The 24,532-nt window shown below is 32.7% G+C and overlaps 3 protein-coding genes and 1 pseudogene across 4 annotated transcripts; 3 read left to right on the top strand and 1 right to left on the bottom strand.

The window, feature by feature from the left end:
* The first annotated feature begins 37 nt into the window (after positions 1-37).
* On the top strand, positions 38-2,621 carry LOC117237294 (carboxy-terminal kinesin 2-like). The gene is made up of 4 exons (XM_033501081.1): positions 38-1,048; positions 1,181-1,673; positions 1,786-2,142; positions 2,391-2,621. The coding sequence occupies exons 1-2, from the start codon at positions 597-599 to the stop codon at positions 1,272-1,274; spliced, it is 546 nt and encodes a 181-aa protein (XP_033356972.1). The 5' UTR covers positions 38-596; the 3' UTR covers positions 1,275-1,673; positions 1,786-2,142; positions 2,391-2,621.
* Positions 2,622-3,580: 959 nt separating this feature from the next.
* On the top strand, positions 3,581-7,515 carry LOC117237287 (protein claret segregational-like). Of its 2 annotated transcripts, none has more exons than XM_033501073.1 (5): positions 3,581-3,889; positions 4,285-5,285; positions 5,366-5,663; positions 6,510-6,784; positions 6,875-7,515. In XM_033501073.1, the coding sequence occupies exons 2-5, from the start codon at positions 4,285-4,287 to the stop codon at positions 7,293-7,295; spliced, it is 1,995 nt and encodes a 664-aa protein (XP_033356964.1). In that variant the 5' UTR covers positions 3,581-3,889; the 3' UTR covers positions 7,296-7,515. The 2 variants fall into 2 exon arrangements, with proteins under 2 accessions (XP_033356964.1, XP_033356962.1); XM_033501071.1 differs by having other exon boundaries at positions 3,581-3,969.
* A 567-nt stretch (positions 7,516-8,082) lies between these two features.
* On the top strand, positions 8,083-11,065 carry LOC117237291 (PHD finger-like domain-containing protein 5A). Its single transcript, XM_033501077.1, has 4 exons — positions 8,083-8,220; positions 8,550-8,634; positions 9,167-9,357; positions 10,903-11,065. The coding sequence occupies exons 2-4, from the start codon at positions 8,583-8,585 to the stop codon at positions 10,990-10,992; spliced, it is 333 nt and encodes a 110-aa protein (XP_033356968.1). The 5' UTR covers positions 8,083-8,220; positions 8,550-8,582; the 3' UTR covers positions 10,993-11,065.
* Positions 11,066-14,508: 3,443 nt separating this feature from the next.
* Positions 14,509-14,626, bottom strand: LOC117237298 (annotated as a pseudogene).
* Positions 14,627-24,532: the final 9,906 nt, after the last annotated feature.

Genomic DNA, 24,532 nt, shown 5'->3' with positions numbered 1-24,532 from the left:
TATAATTATAAATAACAAAACAAATTATAATTATAATTATAAATGACAAAACAAATAATTGATAAATGTTTAACTACGAGCGACTTATTTGTGTCCTTTTGCACAACGATATTTGTTTGCCAGATACTTGTTTATATCGCTCGTTATATTTTCAATTTTATGTAACGCACTACTGAAGTAACTACGTTTGTTTTATTGTTTTGAATAAAATGTGATTTGGGGCACCATGAACAGTAAAAGGGGGCTTGTCTAATGATGGATATTGTAGTTTGAATACTGGAAATATTGATCTTGCATATATGGATATTGGTTAAATGTTCTGAAGTATGTAGTTTCTTTTTGTTATTGCATTAATCCAAATAATTGATCTTTATGTTTAGATGGAATCATGCTTGCCAAAACCAAAAATTAATTTATCAAAAGTAACTAGCAGCACAGTAAATATTGCTATGAAAAGAATAATCAAAAAATGATATGAAATAATACGTCCCTTGCACGTTCTAATGCTGTTCCTCAAAAACTGATGAAGGAAAAAATACAACTGATAAAACACATATATAAAAACTTTGGCAAAATATAGTAAACCTCAAGAACAAATGAACACATTAAAGGCAAATGAAAATATACATAAACTAAAAGTAGAAAGATATGAAAATCTGAATAAGACATTAGTAAATGAATGCAGGGAATTAAATGCAGAAATGAATAAATTGCAAGAAGAAAAAGAGAATTTGATAAAATGTTTGAAAGAATCAGAGGAGTCATGTAAAAACATTTCAAATATTTTAGTAGAATTTAAAGAAAAATGCTTGTCTCAAGAGTCGTTACTGTCACAACATGAATTTACAATAAAGGATCTAAAAGCTAGTTTAAAAGTTGAAAGAGAGACGAATAAAGAATTAAATGCAACTAAAAATGAGTTACAAACATTGGCTCATACCATGAACAAAGATCGTAGAGTCCTCCATAATGCAATACAAGAAATGAAAGGAAATATCAGGGTATTTTGCAGAGTCCGACCTAGAACTCCAAATGAACTTGGGAAAGTGTATGTATTTATATATATATATATATATATATATATATATATATATATATATATATATATATATATATATAAATATTTGATTTTCACAAATACAGCACAGTTTCTTAATGACGTCTATTTTATTTTCTCCAGGATATATAATATCAACTTTGTACATGAACACACTATCGTAGTAGTGTTAGTTAGTTGCAGTGGAAAATCAAAGGAAACCAGACAAGAATTTTGATTCGATGAAATGTTCCCAGCAACTGTTAGCCTGAAAAATATTTTTGTAGAGTTAGCTCTGTTAGATCAGTCCACTTAGAAGAGTATAATGTCTGTGTAGCTGACTCATTTATTAATAGTCTTAATCTAGATTAATCTAGATTAATAATCTTTAGCTGACATTTCAAAGACGTTGATATTACTGAATGTATCTCCTTTAGACGAATATTATAATGAAACATTGAATTTATTGAGATTTGCTATCAATGTACACAATTGCTAATCCCAGAATAGAAAAAGAACGTGACTAATGTTATTATCCTATGAGCATCACTACAAAAACACTATACAAAGTTCCAACAAATAGTAATAGTATAGACAGATATCGTATTTTGTTAAAGAAATACAAATAAGAGTGAAGGTAAATTTATATGGTATATAGCAATTAAATCATTAGTTTTTAATGTTTAATATATTAACTGGCATATAATATTTATATACCAGTATTATAATGCAACTTGTTTCATTAATAGGATTTACCAAAAGGAATGGTTATACATGATTTTATGCAAATATCACTATTAGAAATAAATTCAAATTTGTCCACTATGTTGAAAATTAATTTTAATGATTTCACACAATTAGAAAATTTTATTGACTTTGCAATTGAAAAAGCACTCATTCCTGTCCATTTACTATCGTAATTCCAATTAGAGAAATAATAAGAGCTATTCTCTGGTAAGAAAGTATGTCCACAAGGAAAAGGCAAAATTGACGGATATGGATGAATATGTGAATGTGTAATATTATGGGAATAAGAAAGCTATATGCCAGAAAGTGTTTGAGACTATGAATGTTGTAATGACATCCTGCAGTGATGAAGGAATCAAGTAAGAGAATTCTAAATTAAAACTTAATTACTTAGAAAATTTTTGAGAATGTTTTCAAATAAAATATTACGAATTAATATTATAAATTTTATTACAAATTTGTTAATTTATGATAAGATTTATGATATAATTTGTTAAATGTCATAAATTTACAAATTTGTAATATAAAAATTTAAAATATTACAGGATTCTTTTATATTACATGATAAAAATGAAATTTTGCTTAAAAAAAATTCGTTTTCTTGCAGATTTACGTCGCATACTTAAGCATCAAAGTCCTTGGTGATAATAAAAGTGATAGCTAATGTTTGGAAATCCATGTTACCTGCGAAAAGATGATAATAGGTTCGATCTTGTTAAATGAATTAAAAAGTAATTTAAAGATCAGTTAAATATTTTCAATCTATAATCAAAGACTAAATATATTCCTAATCTATTTATAATACTTGTATAAAATAAATATAAGACTTGTGATGATTAAATACATATATTTATATATATACATATAGTTTAATTATATATATATTTATATATAGTTTAATTTCACACGGATATACACTAATTAGGTATACAAATTTAAATATAATATTTTTATTATAAGATCATTAAATCTTTATAAGAAACTAAGATTACTGTTTAGTAAAATATAAATATATATATTTGTATGCATATATCAATTTTGTAAATCACACTGAAATATTTTTTTACTTAATTACTCTGTATTATCATAATTTACATTTTTTCAAAAAAATAGGAAGTATTCCGAAATTAAATAAACTGGCTGTGTATAAATGTACTAGGTTATCCGGAAGATTCATAGTGACAGTTAAGATTGATTTAACTAAAATTAAACTCTAGTCATTTATAATTTCACGAGTGTTTTCTCGAAAACACGAAAGTTTTTAGAGTATAATACTGATCTTTCCATCTGATATAAAAAAAGAAAATATATTAACAATAACTTTTAATGTTTTCAAATAAGCAACAACTGAATTAGGAAAATTAAGGAAACAACGTTTATTTTTTTATATATAGTGTTAGATATCGAAATTTACTACTTGATGAATACCTATTTAAAAAATTTTTAATAAAATAGTTACAAACCTATGCTCATTTAATATTTCTCTTAGAATTATTCATAAAATACATTGCTACAGCCTGATCGTTTAATTTTGAAATACATATTTTATCATAACCTACATATACTTACCATAAATTATTTTCATAAATTAAGTATATTCAAAAAGTTATTGAATGTATATTTTACTAACTCATCTGGAAAAAGTGATTTTTATTGATTAAAATATTTAATTAAATATCAATTAATGACACTATAAAAATAATAAATTATTGATAATTTTATAATCGGAAAATTATAATTCGGAACAACTGATAATCTTTATTTATTGTTGTTTAAGTTTCAAACTGCTAATGAAAATTAAATAGAATCGACACATTCAGGTATCGATACGTGTATCGACTTTAAAATATAACCAAGTATAAATACATATATCAGTGACTACTATTGGGCAAATCTTTTCTATGTCTTCAAATGATTGGTTCTCAGCTCTCATACTATACTCCTCTGATTGGCTACATTCAAGCAAATTCAAGTTTAAATAAATGCAGTTGTTTAACAGCTTAACCGACTCTTGAATGCTGTGAAGTGAAGTAAACTGTCGTTTCTTTCTTTCTGTACAAGTAACACTATTAGTGTGATTTTGTGTATGCGAACATAACAAATTAGGTAATATAATTTAAAAGTAAACAAATAATTGATAAGTGTGTAACCACGAGTGACTTAATTGTGTTCTTTTGTTGAACGAGGTTTGTTTTGTCAGATAGTTGTTTATATCAATCGTACACATCAATTTTTTGTCATGTATAATATATTTTCAATTTCACGTAATCCACTATTTAACTAACTACATTTGTTTTATTGTTTTGAATAAAATGTGGCTTGGGGCAACATAAACAGTAAAGGGGGGCTTGTCTGCTAATGGATGTTGTAGTTTGGTAATAATTAAACAGTACACTGGAAATATTGGTTTTGCATGTATGGGTATGAGTTAAATGTTTTAAAGCATGTAGTTTCTTTTTTTTATTATTATATTAATCCAAATAATTGATCTTCATGTTTAGATGGAATCACGCTTGCCAAAACCAAAAATTAATTTATCAAAAGTAATTAACAGCACAGTAAACATTGCTACAGACAAAGATAATCAAAAAATGGTAAAAAGCCAAAATGATGTGCCCCATGCAAGTTCTAGTGCTGTTCCTGAAAGACTGACAAAAGCCAAAAGTACAGTAAATATAGCAAAATGTTCAAATGAAAATAAACCTCCAATTAAACAAACTTTAAGTAGATCGAAGACTATGTCTTCCATTACTACCAGAGCTGTGAAAAGACCAGCTGTTGCAGCCATTACACATGGCGAAACCAAGAGACAATTTGCTAAGCCTTCTACTAAAATAAGTACACAGCAAGTTGGTAGTACATTAAGAAATAATACCACCAATAAGTCTAGTCAGAATATCATAGCCCAGAAGGTACAATGCAGTAGTAATGCAGCTAAGCCTTCCAAATGGGACTTAAAGGGTCGATTGGCCCATACCAGTAATGAGTTATCTAATATACGACAGAAATATGCAGAAACTTCAGCAAAATATAATGAACTTCAAGAACAAATGAACACATTAAAGGCAAATGAAAATGTACATAAACTAAAAGCAGAAGAATATGAAAATTTGAATAAGACATTAGTAAATGAATGCAGAGAATTAAAAGCAGAAATGAGTAAATTGCAAGAAGAAAAAGAGAATTTGACAAAATGTTTGAAAGAATCAGAGGAGTCATGTAAAAGCATTTCAAATACTTTAGTAGAATTTAAACAAAAATGCTCGTCTCAAGAGTCATTAATATCACAACATGAATTTATAATAAAGGATCTAAAAGCTAGTTTAGAAGTTGAAACAGAAAAGAATAAAGAATTAAATGCAACTAAAAATGAGTTACAAACATTGGTTCATACCATGGACAAAGATCGTAGAGTCCTCCATAATGCAATACAAGAAATGAAAGGAAATATCAGGGTATTTTGCAGAGTCCGACCTAGAACTCCAAGTGAACTTGGAAAAGTGTATGTATTTTATATATATAAATATTTGATTTTCACAAATACAGCACAATTTCCTAATGATGTTTATTTTATTTATCCAGGATGTGTAATATCAACTTTGTAGATGAATGCACTATCGAAGTAGGAAAATTTGATGGGTCTGATTCAGTTAGTTGCAGCGGAAGACCGAGAGGAACCAGACAAGAGTTCTCTTTCGATAAAGTCTTCCCACCAACTGCTACCCAAGAACATATTTTTGAAGAATTAGCCCTGTTAGTTGAGTCCGCTTTAGAGGGGTATAATGTCTGTGTATTTGCATATGGCCAGACTGGTTCTGGTAAAACATATACTATGGAAGGTTTACCGGGTATTGAAATGGAAGGCATGATACCTAGAACGGTATACATTGAACAGTATATATATATATGTTGGAGATGAAAGGACGCTGGAGCCGTCCCTCTGGAACTTCGGCAAAATCCGTAGAATTGCTGGAAAAACCCAGATTTTATAGCGGGTCCTCGGGCTAACTGGACTTGTGCTGTGTACGTGCCTCAACATCAGGTATTCGTTGTCCGAAGGAACCGTTGGAATGTTTTACTGTCAAGTACCTCTATTGGTATTTCTTTTAATGAGGGTCATACTATAATTCCACACCCTTGCTAGGCGAAGCGCCCGTCCCGTTGACCGCGGCTACGTTTGGCGACTGATTACTACGTTTGGTCGCCTTGAGCCCAAGTTTATTATCACAAATCGCAAACAAGTACAATTGGGCAGGATGACGGCAAATTACGACTGTAAACTTTAATTGCAATTTTACGGATTTTCCCGAAGTTCCAGAGGGACGGCTCCGGCGTCCTTTCATCTCCGACATATATATACAGGGTGCTTGGTAACTGGTGGTACAAGCGGAAAGGGGGTGATTCTACTCGAAAAAAGAAGTCGAAAATATAGAATAAAAATTTTTCGTTTGAGGCTTTGTTTTCGAGAAAATCGACTTTGAATTTTCGCTCGGTACGCGTGCGGCACGTTATAACGGATCTCACTGTAGATCGTTGTCTCGATGGAAAAATTAAAAAAAAAAAATTAAAAAAAAATTTTATTCTGTATTTTCGACTTCTTTTTTCGCGTAGAATCACCCCCTTTCCGCTTGTACCACTAGTTACCAACCACCCTGTGTGTATATATATACATATATATTATTACTACTTGCAATGTAAAATAGTATGATCTTTTTTAATGATTCAGGTACGACATATATTCCAAAAAATGAAAGAATTTCAGTTACTTGGTTGGGAATATCGGATAGAAGCTAGTTTCCTTGAGATTTACAATGAGCATATTGTTGACTTGCTTGATTCTCAAGCTAAGACACATGAAATCAAAATGGCTGATAGTAAGGGACACAATTTGTATGTCAGTAATTTGAAAATACAGGAAATTAATAGCCCCGAAGAATTGCACGAGTGCCTTTTGACGGCGCAATGTAATAGAGCAGTTGCGGCTACTCAATCGAACGAACGGTACATACATAAAAACATATATTCGCATTTTCTGTCTTGGATGTACAAACATGATAGACTTAAAAATAAATGCATAATTTAATTTTCTAGGTCGTCTAGGTCGCATTCAGTAACAAGAATAAAGCTTGTAGGAACACATCAGTTAAAAGAGGAGATTTCAATAGGAAACTTAAATTTAGTTGACCTAGCGGGATCTGAAAGATTAAAAGGGGAAGAATCTGTACGACTGGCAGAAACAAAAAACATTAATAAATCGTTAGCAAACTTGGGCAACGTTATCTTGGCCCTTTTGAAAAAACAAGAACATATTCCATACAGAAACTCAAAACTCACTCATTTATTAATGCCGTCTTTGGGTGGCAATTCAAAAACTTTGATGTTACTGAACGTATCTCCTTTAGACGAATGTTATAACGAAACATTGAATTCATTGAGATTTGCTAGCAGTGTAAACAGTTGCAAACCCGGTAATGCAAAAAGAACACGACTAGTGCTACAAAACTCCGCATGAAGTTTCACCAAATAGTATTTTTATTACACTTCAAGATTTTAGTGTTTTTAAGCATTATTTTTTAAAAGCATTATTTAGACTATTTTATATAGTAAACGCACATCCTCTTTTGTGTAATTTTATTTTTTTCTTTTATAAACCGCAACAAAAACTGTAAATAGTTCAATATAAAATATATTACCATAACACTGACATAATTTACATATTTGCTCAGTTTAACTGTAATTTCCATATTTTTAAAGATATTGTATATAATTAAAAGAAATAACTTTTTTGAACTATTATTATATTCATTATAAAAATAAAGTCTCCGACTTGATTCGAACCAATCCCTTCCGGTTTAACAAAACGAAACCGTGTACATTTTTCATTAATTGCGTTTTTTGGCAACAATTTAATTATTATTATTTAAAATAATAGGAAAAATTTTTTCTACACTGCCAGACATAGGTATTAGCTGGCGTTAATATATTTATTTGTTATACTTATTACATAATTCTAATATATTTTATTTTATTTAGCGTTTTATGCTACAATGTATAATACAAATAGAATAATAGGTGTATAATAAATGCATAGGTGTATAATATGGCTAGCAATATGTTTCCTTTAGCAGTGCACCATGCCGAACGCACATTTCTTCATGTCTCTGCTTACTAATATATGCCAGAGTCGCACGATCGCTCATCCCCTCCTCCCCGCTTTGCTTATAAATGTTTCTTCTACCAAGAGCATCGAAGACGAGTCGTATTGATAGTATAGTCGTTGACCATGAGAGGTCCTTATTCTTAGTGTTCATTTTTTAGCAGAATTTCGCACATGAACGTTGACTGACGATCTCCCTAGTTCCCTATATCTCTAACAGAAAGAAAAATTTCCTCTGTTTTTAATATTCTCTAATCTCCGGTGACTAGTGCGGTAATAATACACAGGCACGAAATCGCCTAAACAAACCCAAGTAATCGCTAAAATACGTAATAAGAGAATTGTATTATGATACCTTAGTACAATCTTATATCATATTAGGTATACTTAAATAAGACAAGAATATAAAATTGAAAATTTCCATATTATTTGGTTAAATATTGTATATTTTAAATACTATTCTCAAACAGTTATTCGCATGTATGCTAAATTGTCCAAACTGTCGTCGATTTAAAAGGCACTATAAAACGTAAACAAAGTTGAAAATTTCTAAATGTATTGGCTTGTGACGTATGATACAAAAAGATTCATACAATAATTCGTATTTCGTATACGTTAAAAGAATTTTGCTAATTCTGTGATATGGCAAAACATCATCCAGATTTAATTTTTTGTAGAAAACAACCGGGAGTTGGTAAGATTTATACATGTACTTAAATTGCAATTTTGAATTTTAGGTTAAGTTTGCTTTATATATTTTGTTATGAAATTCTTACTTAAAGACAAAAGAAATTATTTTATTACTGTTATATTTAAATAAATATTTAATTATTACAGATTTTAACTATAATATATTTTCATCAGAAATAGTGATATTCTTACATAAACAACAAACTTCCTTAATAAATAATTAGATCTGTTTGTACCTTGTTAATTGATTATGTAATTTTTCATTATATATATATGTATCAATAGTATATGAGTCGAAATTCTTGTATAGATATATGTATCTGTAAACAATTTTTTACCTTAACTTCTATAAAATTAATCTTCTATTTACATTGTACTCCATTTACCTAGAAATTTATAAAATGAAGAAGTAAAATTACAATTATGGGATAAATAGATTTATATATAAAAACGTTACCAATATCGTATAATTGCTATATGATAATAATAACATCATGTATATATATATATATAATTAAAATAGTTTTTATTTTCAGCAATAGGGAGGTTATGCGAGAAATGTGACGGTAAATGTGTAATTTGTGATTCTTATGTAAGACCTTGTACTTTGGTTCGGATTTGTGATGAATGCAATTATGGATCTTATCAAGGCAGATGTGTTATCTGTGGTGGACCTGGTGTGTCTGATGCCTATTATTGCAAAGAATGTACAATCCAAGAGAAAGATGTAAGTTTTTAAAAAAGTAATTTAATATGTGTTCTTAATATGATACATTCGTTATTTTTGAGTATAAAATTATGAAATTTGATTTATTAAATGGTCAGATTGTTAACTATTGTGATTTATATCTTTGTTATTTCTCATTTTATGTCATACTTCAAAGCTGGTTTACGATATTACTTAATTTTTTATGTATTCCTATAAGAAAAGTCGAATAGTAAAAGATTTAAAGAAAGACAAAATTTAAAAATTGATTATGATTAAATAGATTGATTAAATGAATGTTTTTAATGTATCTATTTTATAGACTTTGTATATAATACTTTATTTAGTTTGTTATAATGAAAATAAAGTAAAAGTAAGGAATGAAGAAACTTTAAAAATAATTATATTAGTTTAATTATAGTTTGGGAAACATCTTATATTCTAATGGAAATTATTTTAAAGAAATACATTGATAAAAATAAAATTTCTTCGCATATAAACTTCCTTATTTAGAACTGCAATTTCATTTGAATACAATATATGTATATCAATTATTATATCTATCTATAAATTTATTTATAAGTAGCATGATCTTTATAAGATTCTTTAAACGGAAGTACCTTATTTTGTCACCTATATCACCAAAGTAGTTAGTTTCATGTAATTCTTGTTTCATGTCCTGTGCGAGATAAATGGAGATAAATTCAAGCACACATAAAGACTTTGTAGGAAAAGTAAATTCCGTTTTTGTAATTTTTAATAAACTGTTTAATAGAATCATTCATTTTACCATAAATTTATGATCATATTTACAAGTATTTTAATTAACTTGAAAGCATATTGAAGTCAGTCAATTTGAACAGAAATAATTTTATAATATTTCAGAATCTTCTGAACTTATATATATATATGTATATATCTTGTAAAATTTTTATTTTATTTAAATTAAGAAAGGCAACAAAAGGAATTCAATAATATTGTTCACGATTTTTCAGATGAGTGGGAAACATCTAAACAACTTTTTTAAAGAAAAATTTATAAATTTAATGCTCGAATCTTTTAAAAGTATAGTTTATTTCTCTTTCATTCATATTCATCAACATTCATATTCTTTGGCAAACAGAGGGAGATAGTGAGAAAGGAAGAGATAGAGGGAGAAAGGGAGAAATATTTACATACTTTTCTTGTTTATGTATTTAATAAATACTTCAATTCACAATTTCCATTTTAAATAGTATGCTGGATTTACATCTAAATCTTATTTAAAGCACGTTATTAATTCTTTTTCTATGACAATGTCAATTGAATAGAGATTGTGCAGCACTACTATACTATGTATTGTGTACTCTGGTAATAAAACTACAACATAGAGTGCTACAGTTTAATTCATTTAGATAAGTATATTAAAATAGATATAAAAAAAGATATGAAAAAATATCTCAATAAAATCAAAAGTTATAGACAGTTACAGCATATCAAGGAAGACAGAATGTGCTGGCATTTATATATATATATGACTTATAATGTGTAGTAATAGATTAAGATTTGAAATTTGGTTTGTTGCAGCGTGATGGTTGTCCAAAGATTGTAAATCTTGGGAGTTCAAAGACTGATCTATTTTATGAAAGGAAAAAATATGGTTTCAAAAGAAGATAAGTACTGGTACCAACAATTTTTGATGTGTACAAAATGTTTCTAATGTTGCAAATAAACAACTTTTTTTATAAAATTGTAATAATATCTATTTTTTAAGTTAAAAACATAATTTCAAATTTGCGATCATACAATCTCTTTGTTACAAAATGTGTGTATGAATTAACGTTTTTGTAAGTTGGAAAGAAATTTAAAATGGAGAAATAAATTGTAATTGTGCGTAGAGAAGCGTTGTACTTCTTCTACATAAATATTATCTTGCATAAAATAATACCGTGTCTTGAAAAATGAATACCAACACTCTACGACAATTTCGAAAATCTTTATTTTAATTGCATATTTAGTCCATAATTTAATTAATAAAATTAGATTTGTAATAGAATTGCCACTCCACCAAGAATCCACTTACTAGCTCTCTCCTTAGTTCTTAAATTGGACGTCCACACATAAGTAGCACCTCGCGATCGTGTTTTATACACAGGACATTCATATATACACAGAACATTCATATATACACAGGACATATTCTTTAAATCTTGTTTGTCCTGTGTAATCGCCCTAATATACATTATTGGTAATAATGAAAACAATTCTTTAAATCGAGAGTCCATGCTGTTTGAACATCCCATCGTGCACCTTCCATGTACAATCCGTCTATATATGCGCCTTGTCTTGGTGCTGATTTGTAAAGTTTAAGTGAAAAATCTATTATTACTCTGGAATAAAATTTACACAAATTGTAACTGAATTTTGTTAAAGATGGAAACTAGTGAGTTCATTTAAAAAAATGTACTTGAAATAAAATATTAAAAATATTTAAAAATACAGTTAAGATATCTTTATTTATTAATACTTTAAAATATTTGCATATACACATATATACACACACACATATATAAGAAGATAATCGCAAATTCAGTAGCTATAAATAATATTTGTACATCATTGTACTTATTAGAGCATTTATATAGCTACTAATTAATTAGATTCATATATATTAAATCTAATGCCATTATTTATTGTTTCCCTTATGGGGTTACATGATTTCTAGTTCAGACAATAATCCGTTGCTCGTTTTCGCTGCTATAAACTCTACTCTCACTTTCGTTTAACCTTACAAATCCTCACAAGTTTACATCGCGTTCTCAAAAAATCATATCAACTTAATAATAAAATGAAATTAATAAATAACAAAAAGTGATATACAATACTATAAATGAATCAACGCTCTAAGCCTGTGTGCGTGTGTACGCGCGCGTGCCTCTTCATTTCCCCGCTCATCCGCAGTGATCTTTGTGTCATTTAATAGTATTATATATTATATAATATAATATAATAATATATGTAATAGTACTTTCATACGATTACCAAAAATTGATACTACGAAAATAAATCGTGGATTTCGCCATAAAAAGGTTCATTAAAAAATAAGGATGTGTATATACAAATACCTTTTTTCACCATTGTACATGTGCGATAAGTATATTATACCCGACATTAACATCATACAGTAAGGAAAAACAAAAATAAAGGATATGTTTGAAGGAATGACGGAGTAATGTTTTTAATAATTACATGATTTCTTCTTTGGTTTTTTGCAGTACTTCGCAATATAAACACATTTTGTCCAATGGCCATTCATTTTTGCTTGCGGTTTGTTGCATAATTGCAGTTAGGAATGATTGAGGATTGAAAAAACCACCTAGCCATACTGACGATGGTAACTACATAAAGATTCGTTATGTCATTAGAATAGATTAATTGCTGAGTAGAATAAGATTGCAATAAAGTTGAATAATAATGTTATAAGAGTTTTTAGATTTTAATGTTAATTGGCAAAAAAGGAAAATTCTGCGTTTGGTACACGTAAACAATATGAATGACCCGTTAATATCGTCTGAAAGAAGATTCGTTAATATCTGGTTTGTCATCTTCTCGAATATAATTCAATTTATGAGTTCTAAGGACAAATTAGAATTTTTTTTATTGGACTATTTCGAAACTTCATCAAAAGATGTACGTACAAATTTCTATTTGTACCTGTTGGATTATTACGAGAAATGAGTGCTTGTGCGTAGTATATGACAACAAATATTATTCAACGTATTGAAAATAAATTTCTTTATACATAGACTGCAATATAAGTGGGAAAAAGACACAGCAACCATTTATTTATATATAAATATATATAAAAGATGCCGATATTATTTCCTTTTATTTAATAGTTCAATTGTTAAACAGTTTAATCATTGTTAATTGTCAGTTCTTAAGAATTTAGTCCGAAATGCAGACGTGTCTTCCGCAGATAAAAATTAATTACATTACGCAATTATTACAATCAGAATTGTTACATCTTCTAACTTATGTTGTCTATAACCAACAGAGCCTAACAGTCAAGGGCCCAGTATATGTTTCAAATTTTGTAACATCTCTATTTCTGGTATACTTATACATGTACATATATACATGTATAAAGTGCAAAATACTTTTATGTTCGTTCGGTTATAACTTAAAAACTACTGCACCGATTTAAATTGGACTCGAATCATTCGATAGAGAATATTCCAAAGATGGTTTAGTCAGAATGGCCCCTATTTACTATGTTAAGTTGTCGAGCAACGAAAGAGAACACGAAAAGATTCAGAACGAATAAAATGCTCCTTCACTGGTAACAATGAAGTTGGCATGACAGTAAGAGATGGCCGAACAGATCAATCGTCATTCTTCGGCTGTATTCGGAATAAGTTTGAGCGCCGTATGCGACAAATTTTTTTTTTATTATTTAATTTGTACTTTACAATTAGTTCAGATGGGCATTTACTACATTTTTCTAACTTAATTGCTAAGTAATATGTGGATTTCTATCCCTAGCGGGATACCATCTTCCTGTTTGTTTATTTTATTTCTGTAGCGAGGTCAGTGGGGTGTTCTTTCTATGAGTGTTTTGCTCGCTTCAGTAGCTAGCTGGTTTGGATGTGTTGCCGTTCGTTCCTTGTATTTTTCTGCGTACCTGCTAATTTCTTCATTGACCTTGTGGTATTTTTAAGCTTTGTGTATATTCTCGTTTCTGACATACCATGGGGCGTTAGCTATTGTTCTGAATCTTCTAGAAGCGACTCTGGTTTATTTACATGACTCATTGCTCTTGTCCCCCATAGTGGTATTCCAAATTGGTGTTATTATCGTTTTGTAAATTTTAGTTGAATTTTCGCTCGGTACGCGTGCACTTTATCACATCTCGTTATAACGGATCTCACTGTAGATCGTTGTCTTGATAGAAAAATTAAAAAAAAATTTTTATTCTATATTTTCGATTTCATTTTTCGCGTAGAATCACTTCCTTTCCGTTTGTACCACCAGTTACCAACCACTCTGTATAATATTATTTTTTGATATAATATATAATTGTGAAGTAATAGTCGTGTAGTATCAAAATATTTCTTTTTCTCGATGCTTAGGTTATAGATTATTAAAAATAGATTGTCAAGAAAAGTAAAAAATATTGGAAAAATAAAAAAAAGCCAACACCACACGGAGTTCCCAGGCGGTCACCCATCCAAGTACTATCCGGCCCAGCGCTGCTTAACTTTCGTGATCAGACGAGAACGAGTGCACTCAACGCGGTTTGAGCGTTGGCTGAAGTAACTACTTTGCTTATTTGTTTTTGATGAGCAAAAAATAGAATATTTCAAGAAACAGGTGTGTGCTAAAATGAGAATGATACAATGTATGATAATGGTCGCGTAATACTAAAATATTGCAATTTCTTGATGCTTAGAATATAGAATATTAAGAATTGGTTATTAGGATTGATTTCTTAGGATTACCTTATTTTTTGTGCAAAAGGAGACTAGGGGTTTATTTATGACTCTTACGAATATTTTGCTTATGTTGGGTAGGAGACTTATATATCGCAGGTTTGAGGGAGAGGAGCGGTCTTCATTTTTTTTTCTTCTGTGATGGCTGTTAATTTAGCTTTTTTCTATTTTCTGGGGAAATACGTGTTATTTATTGCATATTTAAAGAGCGCTGTGTAATATCATTTTATTTTGTTGGGTAAGCGTTTATTATTTAATTTAGAGAAAATGATATTTAGTTGGTTATAATTTGTAAAGTAATTTATTTCTGTGTCTGGTTGTTTGTGGTTGCTCGAGGTGTTTTCATCAGAGAATGTGAAGACTGTCTTATTTAGCGATATGTCTTGCTGTATTTCATTTTTCAGTTTAACTGTTTCGTAGATAATAATTCTGTTAATTATCCTCTGTCCATGTGTTCGTTTTGTGTGTGTGTGTGTATGTGTTTTGGAAAAGTGAGTGCCGATAACTTAGTTTTTCCGTCGTCTTACAAGTTATGAAATAACTACACTTCATGTCTTTATTGATGTTCTGTATCGCTATACTTGATTCTTGGATGAGGGGAGCTTCCTCTGGAGGCAGTTTGAAAGAAGGGATAGAGTTAGAGTTAGAGTTCTTTTGACTTAAAAATTTGATTTGTCTGTGGTAATATGCTAGCTGAGTCTTCTTAGACATATTTTTTTATTTTGTTTGTCCATCTTCTCTTTTATCGTAAGAATTGTTGTACTTTAGATTGTTTATTTTGGATACTATGTAGCTTTTGTCTCGTTGTAGCTCATTGTAGCTCGCTTTCGTAGTTAAGGCGCTATTTTACAATGGTACTTCAATAGCTAAAACGATTCCCTTCAACATTCGTAGCAGTATTTTTGATTTCCTATGCTATGAGTTTCTTGTAAGGATAATTGACGGATATTAATGGTCCGAGAGGTCGAGCGCCACCCTTAACCAATAAGCCTCGCATTCATCCAGGTATCGTTCACGCTCTTCCCGCGGAGGATCCCCCTCACTTGGGGCGTATTCACGCAGTAAACGCCATCTTGTTGGCGAATATGCCGCTTGACGACTTTCTTGAAAACCAATCAGCATGCGTATTTCGGGTCCTCTGTTTTGAGCCTTGTTGGAGTCGCTAGCAGGAGTTGGGCCCGCCCGAGTATAATAACGGTAGCGGCTGTCTCGTTCGAGTATTTCAGTGGTGAACGTTGACGAGAGAGTCAGCTTCTGTGCCTTCGAATCGCTAAACGTGGAGTAACGAACCACTCAGTGCTCAGAACGAATCTCTCAGTGCTCTTTAAGCGCTCGTGCAGGCGAAATCGTTTCGTCAGTCGTAATTATCAGTTGATACTTTTCAGAGCTGGCTTCTTCGGTGCGTCAATATCTTCAAGCATTCGTGGACATGGCTGTAAACGTTGGTGGAGACAGAGTCGTTCCATCAGGCTTAACGTGGACAGTCCTATGCGAAATCTTCAGTTGTGAACAGCATCTCCAAGCATACGCGAAGGTAAGTATCATTTTAGTGAGCGAACGATTAGTAAACCGCATCGTGCGGATCGTTCAAATGCGAGCGGCATCGACACGCGTTTGCGGACGAGTGTATCGTTAATCATTCCTATCGTCGTACAATAATTCAGTCACATTCGTTCAATCATATATCGCGTCGCGGCATTCGCTTTAGTTGCTTCGTATCGCATAATCATCCGCAGTAAGCATAGATAAATTTCATCCTAAACGTCGAAACTTTCTCAACGTTTGTTCTTCGATATTTTGTTTTCGAGTTTTAACTTCGTCAATTGTTCTTCGCGCATTGAGTTATTACTCTCCTTCGTAAATCTGTTACCCAAGGTTAATTCGACGGGGAACAAGTTACACAGCGCGGTATCGTCGATATCAGACACACGCGCATGTTAGAGATATCGTTATTCTTTAAACGCTTGAGTACCAAGCAGCGTAATTGCGCTGTTTAGATTTTGTGTCGAAAAGTCTCGGTACATTTGAACGCTACGCACGACTGACGGTATTTTGTATTTCATTGTTATCTTAATAATTTTTATTGAACAAAGCTTAAAATATTTATAAACTAATGTGCCGCTCGTTTCTCTTCGCAATCGATTAAGAGGCTATCGTGACGTTCGGGATTTTTCAAACCTGGTTTTTCAAACACCCCTAGGACTCAAACGGTTAAATTATGTCAATATTATAAGCAAATAATTTTTGTTCTATTTACTCTATATAATTTTCAAAACATTAAAAGATTATTATTACTCGACTACTTCAATATTGATTACAATACTTTTTTAATTACGGTTAAACTTGTCACTACTGGTGTGAGAGACTGTAAAATTGATTCGAAGTAGTATTTTACAGAGACTGATGAAATCGATGAGTTAGATATTTATATAATTAAAAGTTATTTCTATTTCTGAATTTTCTTGCGAATATGTTAACTGTGCTTGAGCAGTGATGGGTCAAATTTATAGGAAAAATGTTTTAAATACTATTTTAAGTAGTTGTTGGTCTACAGGCTGAATAAAATATTTTAAATATGTCATAATAAAGAAACTACCTTTACTTTCACAATGTGGTATACAAAATAAAGTATTTTATCTTTGTATTGTAAATAGTGTTTAAAATGTTTCTTAATATTGAAAATAGATTAAGCAGAATGTTAATATCAGGATGCAAGAATCCAAAATATTTACAAATTAAATTCATGTTCTTTTCAACCCTGCTGCAGTCTCCGGGTCTCTTTGTTCTTACTCCTTTCTTTCTCTAAGAACTTCTGTATTCTTTAAGTGTGTAGAGCAAAATGTTATCCGACTGTTGAAACCGACATATTTGAGAAAAAGACGTGCGATCATGGAAAATTTAAGGAACGAACAGATACAAAATTATATTATATGACGGTAATATGACCCGCGTAGGAAAGCTACAAAAGAAATAGCAGAGAGTGTTATAAATACATTGGAACATTTCAAAGAGAAAATAAGAGTTGTGTATATCCTCGTTTCTGACATACCATGGGGCGTTAGCTATTGTTCTGAATCTTCTAGAAGCAACTCTGGTTTATTTACATGACTCATTGCTCTTGTCCCCCATAGTGGTATTCCAAATTGGTGTTATTATCGTTTAGTAACCTTTTAGTTTATTTTCCACGCTGACTTTAGATTTTAGACTAGTTAGCCAGTACATCTGTCTTTTATCCGTATTTTGTCTATAATTGATTTAGTATGTTGCTTTCATGTAAATTATGAATCTAAGTGGAGTCTTAGTATTTAACTTGCTTTGTTTGTGTTATGTGCATGCCATTTATTTGGATATTAGGTGGTTTCCGCTTTCGTATTGTAAATGTAACGTGGTTAAATCGACTGAGGTTTGCTTTTATCTTGCAGTCATTTTTCTATTTTTCTGATACGTTCTGGTAGTAATATGACTGCTGTTTTTGGATTAGAGTGCTTGTGTTACGTCGAAGGCACGGGGAGTAGTGAAATTAAGAAATCACTGATCGTTTCCGTCGTCGTTCGAGTGATTTCGCTTAGGTTCAAACGTTTCACGAGCAAGGTAAGAAAAATTCAGACGTTTATTATGTGAATTCAACAGAGTGACGGTTAAGAATGTTTGGACAGTGCGTGATATAACGACTCTCGGTTGACGACTCTTGACTCTTCGGTGGCTAACTGAGGATCAACTGAGGTCTGCGGTGGCGAAATATATTGATGGCCGTCAGCCCTGAGGTGATTTTGGTGTAGGACGTGTAAGGTATCAAAGAAATACTCGGTGGTGTTTAACAGTATATTTATTAATAATTCTCGCTTTCGACTCTTTACGTACCATTCACGATTTCGACTCTACGTACAACTCCTGATTCCAACTGACGATTCTCTCCCCTCGGTTACAACTCAACTGTTTTGTTGATCCGATTCGTGTCTTTTGTCATCCGTCAATATCCCTCCTATGCACGTGTTCGTTACGCGTCCGCAATCGTTGCCACCTACGCCTTCTTCCAAATATTCGGCGGAAGGACCTTACTGATATCGATGGCTTATTAGGTCTGTCGGCACTTGCTCTTCGGTGATACCGTTGGAAAGTTTTGTTGTCGAGTGCCGCTACAGGCCTATTCAAGTTTTCCGACCCTTTCTGCTTGTAGGCAGTTGCGCTTTATCCACGTTACTATAATAGAGAACAAAGAAGCCGTTCTACAGTGTCACCTGACTAGTACAGTCGTGTCGTCCGTGAATGTTAGTATTTTGCTGCTGGTAGTTATACGCAATCCAGTGAAACTAAATTGTTTTAAGATTGAAGTAGTCGAGAAAATTAGAGTATTACGATCGCGCAAGACGAAAGGGCCTGATTTCCTATACAAAAATAAATCGAGTACGAAGTGACAAGTTTTGACACACGACTTGGTTTTCTAGAAAATCAATTATGAAGTTTCGTCCTCTTTACTCGCTACTTGTTAAGTATACGCGTACCTATGTGACGGAACTTTACAATCCATTGTTTGGGAAACGAAGGCAGGAGAAATTTTATATATCTGAATGCACGTTTAAGAATACCATTTATCCTCATACATAAATGTATGTTTTCTTAAATATTTCATTTATTTGATAACATGAAATAACAAAACTGATTACTTCAGGCAACGTTCATACCGCGTTGAAAGTACTCGTTCTCATGAAGCGTCCTGTTTTGCGACCAAAGCGTCCTGTTTTACGACCAAGTTTTCAGGACAGAAAAAATCAAATAAAAACAAAATCACATGAAAGCTCCGCTCCCCAGCGGCTTAAACCCAAAAATTCTATTAAACAGCGAATAGGTTGGCCTGTGTGGGCACGGTGGACAGAGAAGGGTATAGTTCGCTCTGGCGCGCGGTTGGCTAAGTGTTAATAAGCTATGGTCGTATACATCAAGAAAATATCTTTTTAGCATTAAGCGATTATCACCATAGGTTATATCATACTCGCATATACGCTTACTTATATATTGCTTTGTTTATATTTTCCGATAATGTTATATGTATTTAATATTCGGAATTGGAGAATGTACAAGTATTATACATACGTATGTCGTTTGAAAGAATGCAAAAATACATGTGCTGAAAATTGTGATACAAACCGAAGGGTGATGATTCCCTGCGCGTGGCGAAAATGAAGTCGAAAATGTAAAATGACATTTTTCGCTTTGTTTTCGCGAAAATCAATTATGAAATTGCCCCTACTTAACTTCACAGTCCATTTTCTTGAAAACGAAGTCGGGCAAGGTTTTACATATCTTTTTTATCCTCCTACATAATTGTACGTCGTAAATATTTTTTATTCAATAATATTAAATAAGAAAATTGATTACTTCAGGTAACGCTCATACCGAGCTGAATGCATTGTTTCTCGTCAGAATGCTGTGAACCCCCTAGCAGGTCGGACTTCACTGGCCAAAATACCAGGCGTTAAACTCGTTAATGAGTTTGCCAATTTATACTGTGATATTCAATAACGAAAAGTGATAAATAATACTCACTATAAAAAAAAACAAGAAAAGAGAAGGGAAGAAAAGAAAAAGAATGAATAGAACAACCAAAAGAAAAATACTACAGCAAAAATGGATCAAGAACTTCCTTAGCAACACAAGCTTTGGCTCCCAAAGGAAGCGGACACTGAACCGTCTGCCAAACCTGGTGAACAGGAATAAAAGGGCAGAAAGTAGCCAGGAAAGTGTAATCAAAGAGGAAAGCAGAACAGGAGACGCGGACCACGAAACAAACGAAATCATAAATTCAGCAGATAGTTTCCCATTATCTGCAATACGAACGGAAAATAGGTTCAGCGTATTGCAATCACAAGAGTCCAGCCAGAAAAAGAACGAAAACGTACCGAAGAAAGTAAGTAGACATACGGCCTCTCAGGACGGGAAATTACAAGCTGAAAGAGAATAAAGAATGGATGAAGAGGTATACCATCATCCACGAAACCCTCAACGTCCCAGACACAGCCCAGCGAAATGGACAACGCAGGGGGTCCATCGCCAGCGACAACGCTACCGAGAAGCCAGACACAACCTGGACAGGTCACTAACCTTTCCAAGGAAGAACGCTGACACCACAGCACCCACAAATAGAGACAAATCGCCTCCAATATACATCACCCACCAAGACCCGAAGGAGACAGTAAAACTCATTGAAGAGACTCTAAATACAAAAGTCATTCCACATTACACGCAGATAAACACGTGCTATTCCTACGAAGTGTACCAGACTTTAACAAAGCGAAAAAAATTCTAATTGCGGTTAAGACAACGTTTACGCATATACATCCAAATCAGAGAAGTGCCACACGGTCTTACTAAAGGGTCTAAACAATAGCTTCTCCGAGACAGAGATATTCGCAGAGTTGCAACTATAGATGTGCGACGTCCAATTGACAAAAGTTTGGCGCTTCTCAACAAAAAGATCAATAGAGAACAATGTATTGCTTCCAGTTTGCATAATCCAAGTATTCCCACAAAGCAATATGAATAGCCTACTAAAAATGAACCGTCTAAATTACTTTAGGGTAAATTGGGAAAGAATCAGAAAAATGACATAACGCAATGTCACAAATGTAAACTTCAGGGAGTCGCACGGAGCAAGCGAGTGCAAATCAAAAAAGAAGACGCGGTAAACAAAGACTAAGTGCAGTGCGTGAACTGTAAAAACTACGGATATCCTGCTTTGTATAAAGGATGCTCAAAACTCGTGGAACTTTGCAAAAAACTTTGGGAAAATATCAACAAATGCAAAGCATCAATAACAAACGTGTTGCGCAAATAAGCCGCAATTTCATGCCGTAGTTCTCAGACATCCTAAGACAAGGAATAAGCCGAAACCAAGTCTCTGAAAACCAACCACATCAAACAAATTTATTACCGCGCGCAATTCAAAATCTAAACCCAATTAAAACCATACCACAACTGAACGTAATAAACTTATCGAACCTTCAAAGAAAGCATATTCAAAGCCTTAAATGAACAAAAAATACAATTAAACGAACTAAAACAATCATTAAAAACGCACGAAGGAAGGATTGAGTCTTAACCAAAAGGAGGCTCATTACCTAGTCATATGCCTTGGAGACACACAATTACAATTCCTTAATTTACGGGTAACTAACACGCTCAAAACCATAGACTACGATTGCGACCATAACGCTCTCGTATTCCAGATAAACAAAAATACATCTGACTTCCTAACGCTAGAAACACGGAGTGGCGGACCCAGGTACAAGTACAAAGACAAGAAAGTAGGAAATATTACAAAATCAGCTCGAAAAGAACTGCGACTTAAATATCCACAACAACGTCAACCTAACAAAGAGGCAAATCGACTCGTTTATAGACGAAATAGAAAAACATGTACAAACCGCCCTTCAAGAATCCGCACTAGAAATAAAACAAAAGTCGATTTTCGAGCTCTATATCAATAATAAAAAAAAAATTAGGAGGCAAAAGCTTCATACTATGCAAAATAAACAATGTAAAATAAAACTATTCCTACGATAAAAGAGAAGTACCTTTTGCACAAAATAAAGTTGTGCTTAAAACAAGAATTCGCAAACTCTATAAATCAACACTGGGCAAACAAAATAAAAAATATCTCTGAAAAGGACTCCGCTAGCATGACTACAGAGAAATCAAATTTTTACATCAAATGAACCAAACTCTATTCTATCTCTCAAAACGCCTTCAGACGAGAACGCGCGGTATGAGCGTTGGCTAAAATAGTTTGGTTCTCTTATTTGTCTCTGATGTTCCAGCGTTCCAAGCGTTCACCCATCTAAGTAGTACAATGCGCGCTCGGCGTTGCTTAACTTTCGTAATCGGATTTAAACGAGTGTGTTACGTCGAAGGCACGGGGAGTAGTGAAACTAAGAAAACATTGATCGTTTCCTCGCGGCGTTCGAATGATTTTGCGTAGGTTTAAACTTTTCACGAGCAAGGTTCAGACCAAGCAAGTATCTTTTATTTCAAGTGTTCCGTAAATTTATTGTCTACTACGTGAAAATACCGGACAGTTGGTTTTTCTCACGTTTGGTGTCTCAGGCGCGGCTAGAACCCTTCCTTACCCACCAACCTTTTTCTTATCCAATCAGGAGCAACGATTCGATGGTCCCGTGCGCTAGATACTCCCATCACTAGTTTTCCTTCACCACCGCATCGTGACCGAACTTCACTGGTCTTACATTTTTAGATCAGTCAACATCTCTAGACTGATTTTCCATCCTTAATTCAGTCAATCTCTTGATCGGGTTTCTACACTTAGTTCAATCATCTAGTTAACTTATATTGCGTACTCTGCTCATTCTCAATCTTAACTCATTGTTTATGTCTTAGTTCAATCACCTAGTTAACTTATACCTATACGCACCGAGCGTAACTATCTTGTCTATAAAGTTGTTGGAATAAAGTGTGTATTGTAATCTGTTACCTCAGTGTTATCATCAATTCAACCACCCCTTTATTATCCTAAACGAAATAGGAGATCGATTATTTCACGCCGTCGATTGCCTAATCCTAACGGGAATCTACGGCTCCCGTTGGCGTGCTTCCTCGCGATCATGTCTCTCTGGGAACGGTCTAACAACGTTGTTGTTTCGATGGCATGCAGGATGTTCCTTAGGGCTCTATCCCCCTGGTTTTTGTAATGCTAATTTAATACCCCCCTTTTTAGCTACGCTTTGCTTCGTAAAAGCGTGTGGCTCCAGTAGATCGTCTAGGTCGAATGATCCATTTATCTTCGTTTTCGGTGGTGTTTTGGAGAGTGACTGTCTACTAGATTGCCATTGATGTACTCAAGGGTTAGAATTGTTAATGTTATAATGTTAATGTCCATTGTCACGTCCCGCGCTGCGCACGCGCCGTAACGTAGGCTAAAACTACCAATAGCGCGAGTGAGCGTTCCAATTTGAAATTTAAATAAATTTTAACAATTTGTATATAAACCAAATCCGAACCTCACAACCCCCACGGAATAACCCGTCACATGGCAACCCCTCCACGGTAGACCTAAATATAAATAAGCGTAGCGGCATAGAAGAAGCGGTAATAATTCCTTAGTTTTAGAGTAGTTAATTCCTCAGTTTTGGGTGATTAGTTTTCTCAGTTCTTGGTGATTAACTCCTTGGTTCTTGGCGATCAGTTCCCATTTCCTGGCAAGTAATTTCTTGTTCATAGCGATTAATTCTTAATTCCTCTAGCTCTTAATTTCTCAATTCCTTTGTTTTTAATTCTTCAGTTTCTTAGTTTTCAGCTCTTAATTCCTTTAGCTCTTAGTTTTGCTCTCAGCTTTTAGGTTCTTTAGTCCTTTAGTTCTTTAGCTTTTAGTTCTTTGTTTTATTAGTTTCCAATTCTTGTTAGTCTTGTTAATCGACGTGTTTGTATTTGTCAATTTGTAAACTATTGAAAATCTATCGAAATTAAAATCTTGTAATCAATAAGAGCGAAACGTATTGCGAACGATTGTAACTCCGAGCATTCGAAATTTCAACGACTATTCTAACAATATCCAATTAGAATACGAATAAACATTTTTTTGTGAAGAATATTTGTCTAATAATATAGCAGGATTAAGCGAACATTTATTTTCACCGACTTTAATCCTCTCCCGTGCCAGTATTCCTGCGCATAGCAGGTTAGCCGAAATGTGGAGTTTAATTTCAAATCGCATT

The sequence above is a fragment of the Bombus vosnesenskii genome, unplaced genomic scaffold (assembly GCF_011952255.1).
Source record: "Bombus vosnesenskii isolate JDL3184/JDL3185 unplaced genomic scaffold, Bvos_JDL3184-5_v1.1 scf7180000013368, whole genome shotgun sequence".
NCBI classification, from domain to species: Eukaryota; Metazoa; Arthropoda; class Insecta; order Hymenoptera; family Apidae; genus Bombus; species Bombus vosnesenskii.
The sequence above is the reverse complement of the archived record's forward strand: the minus strand, read 5'-3'. Positions and strand labels throughout refer to the sequence as shown.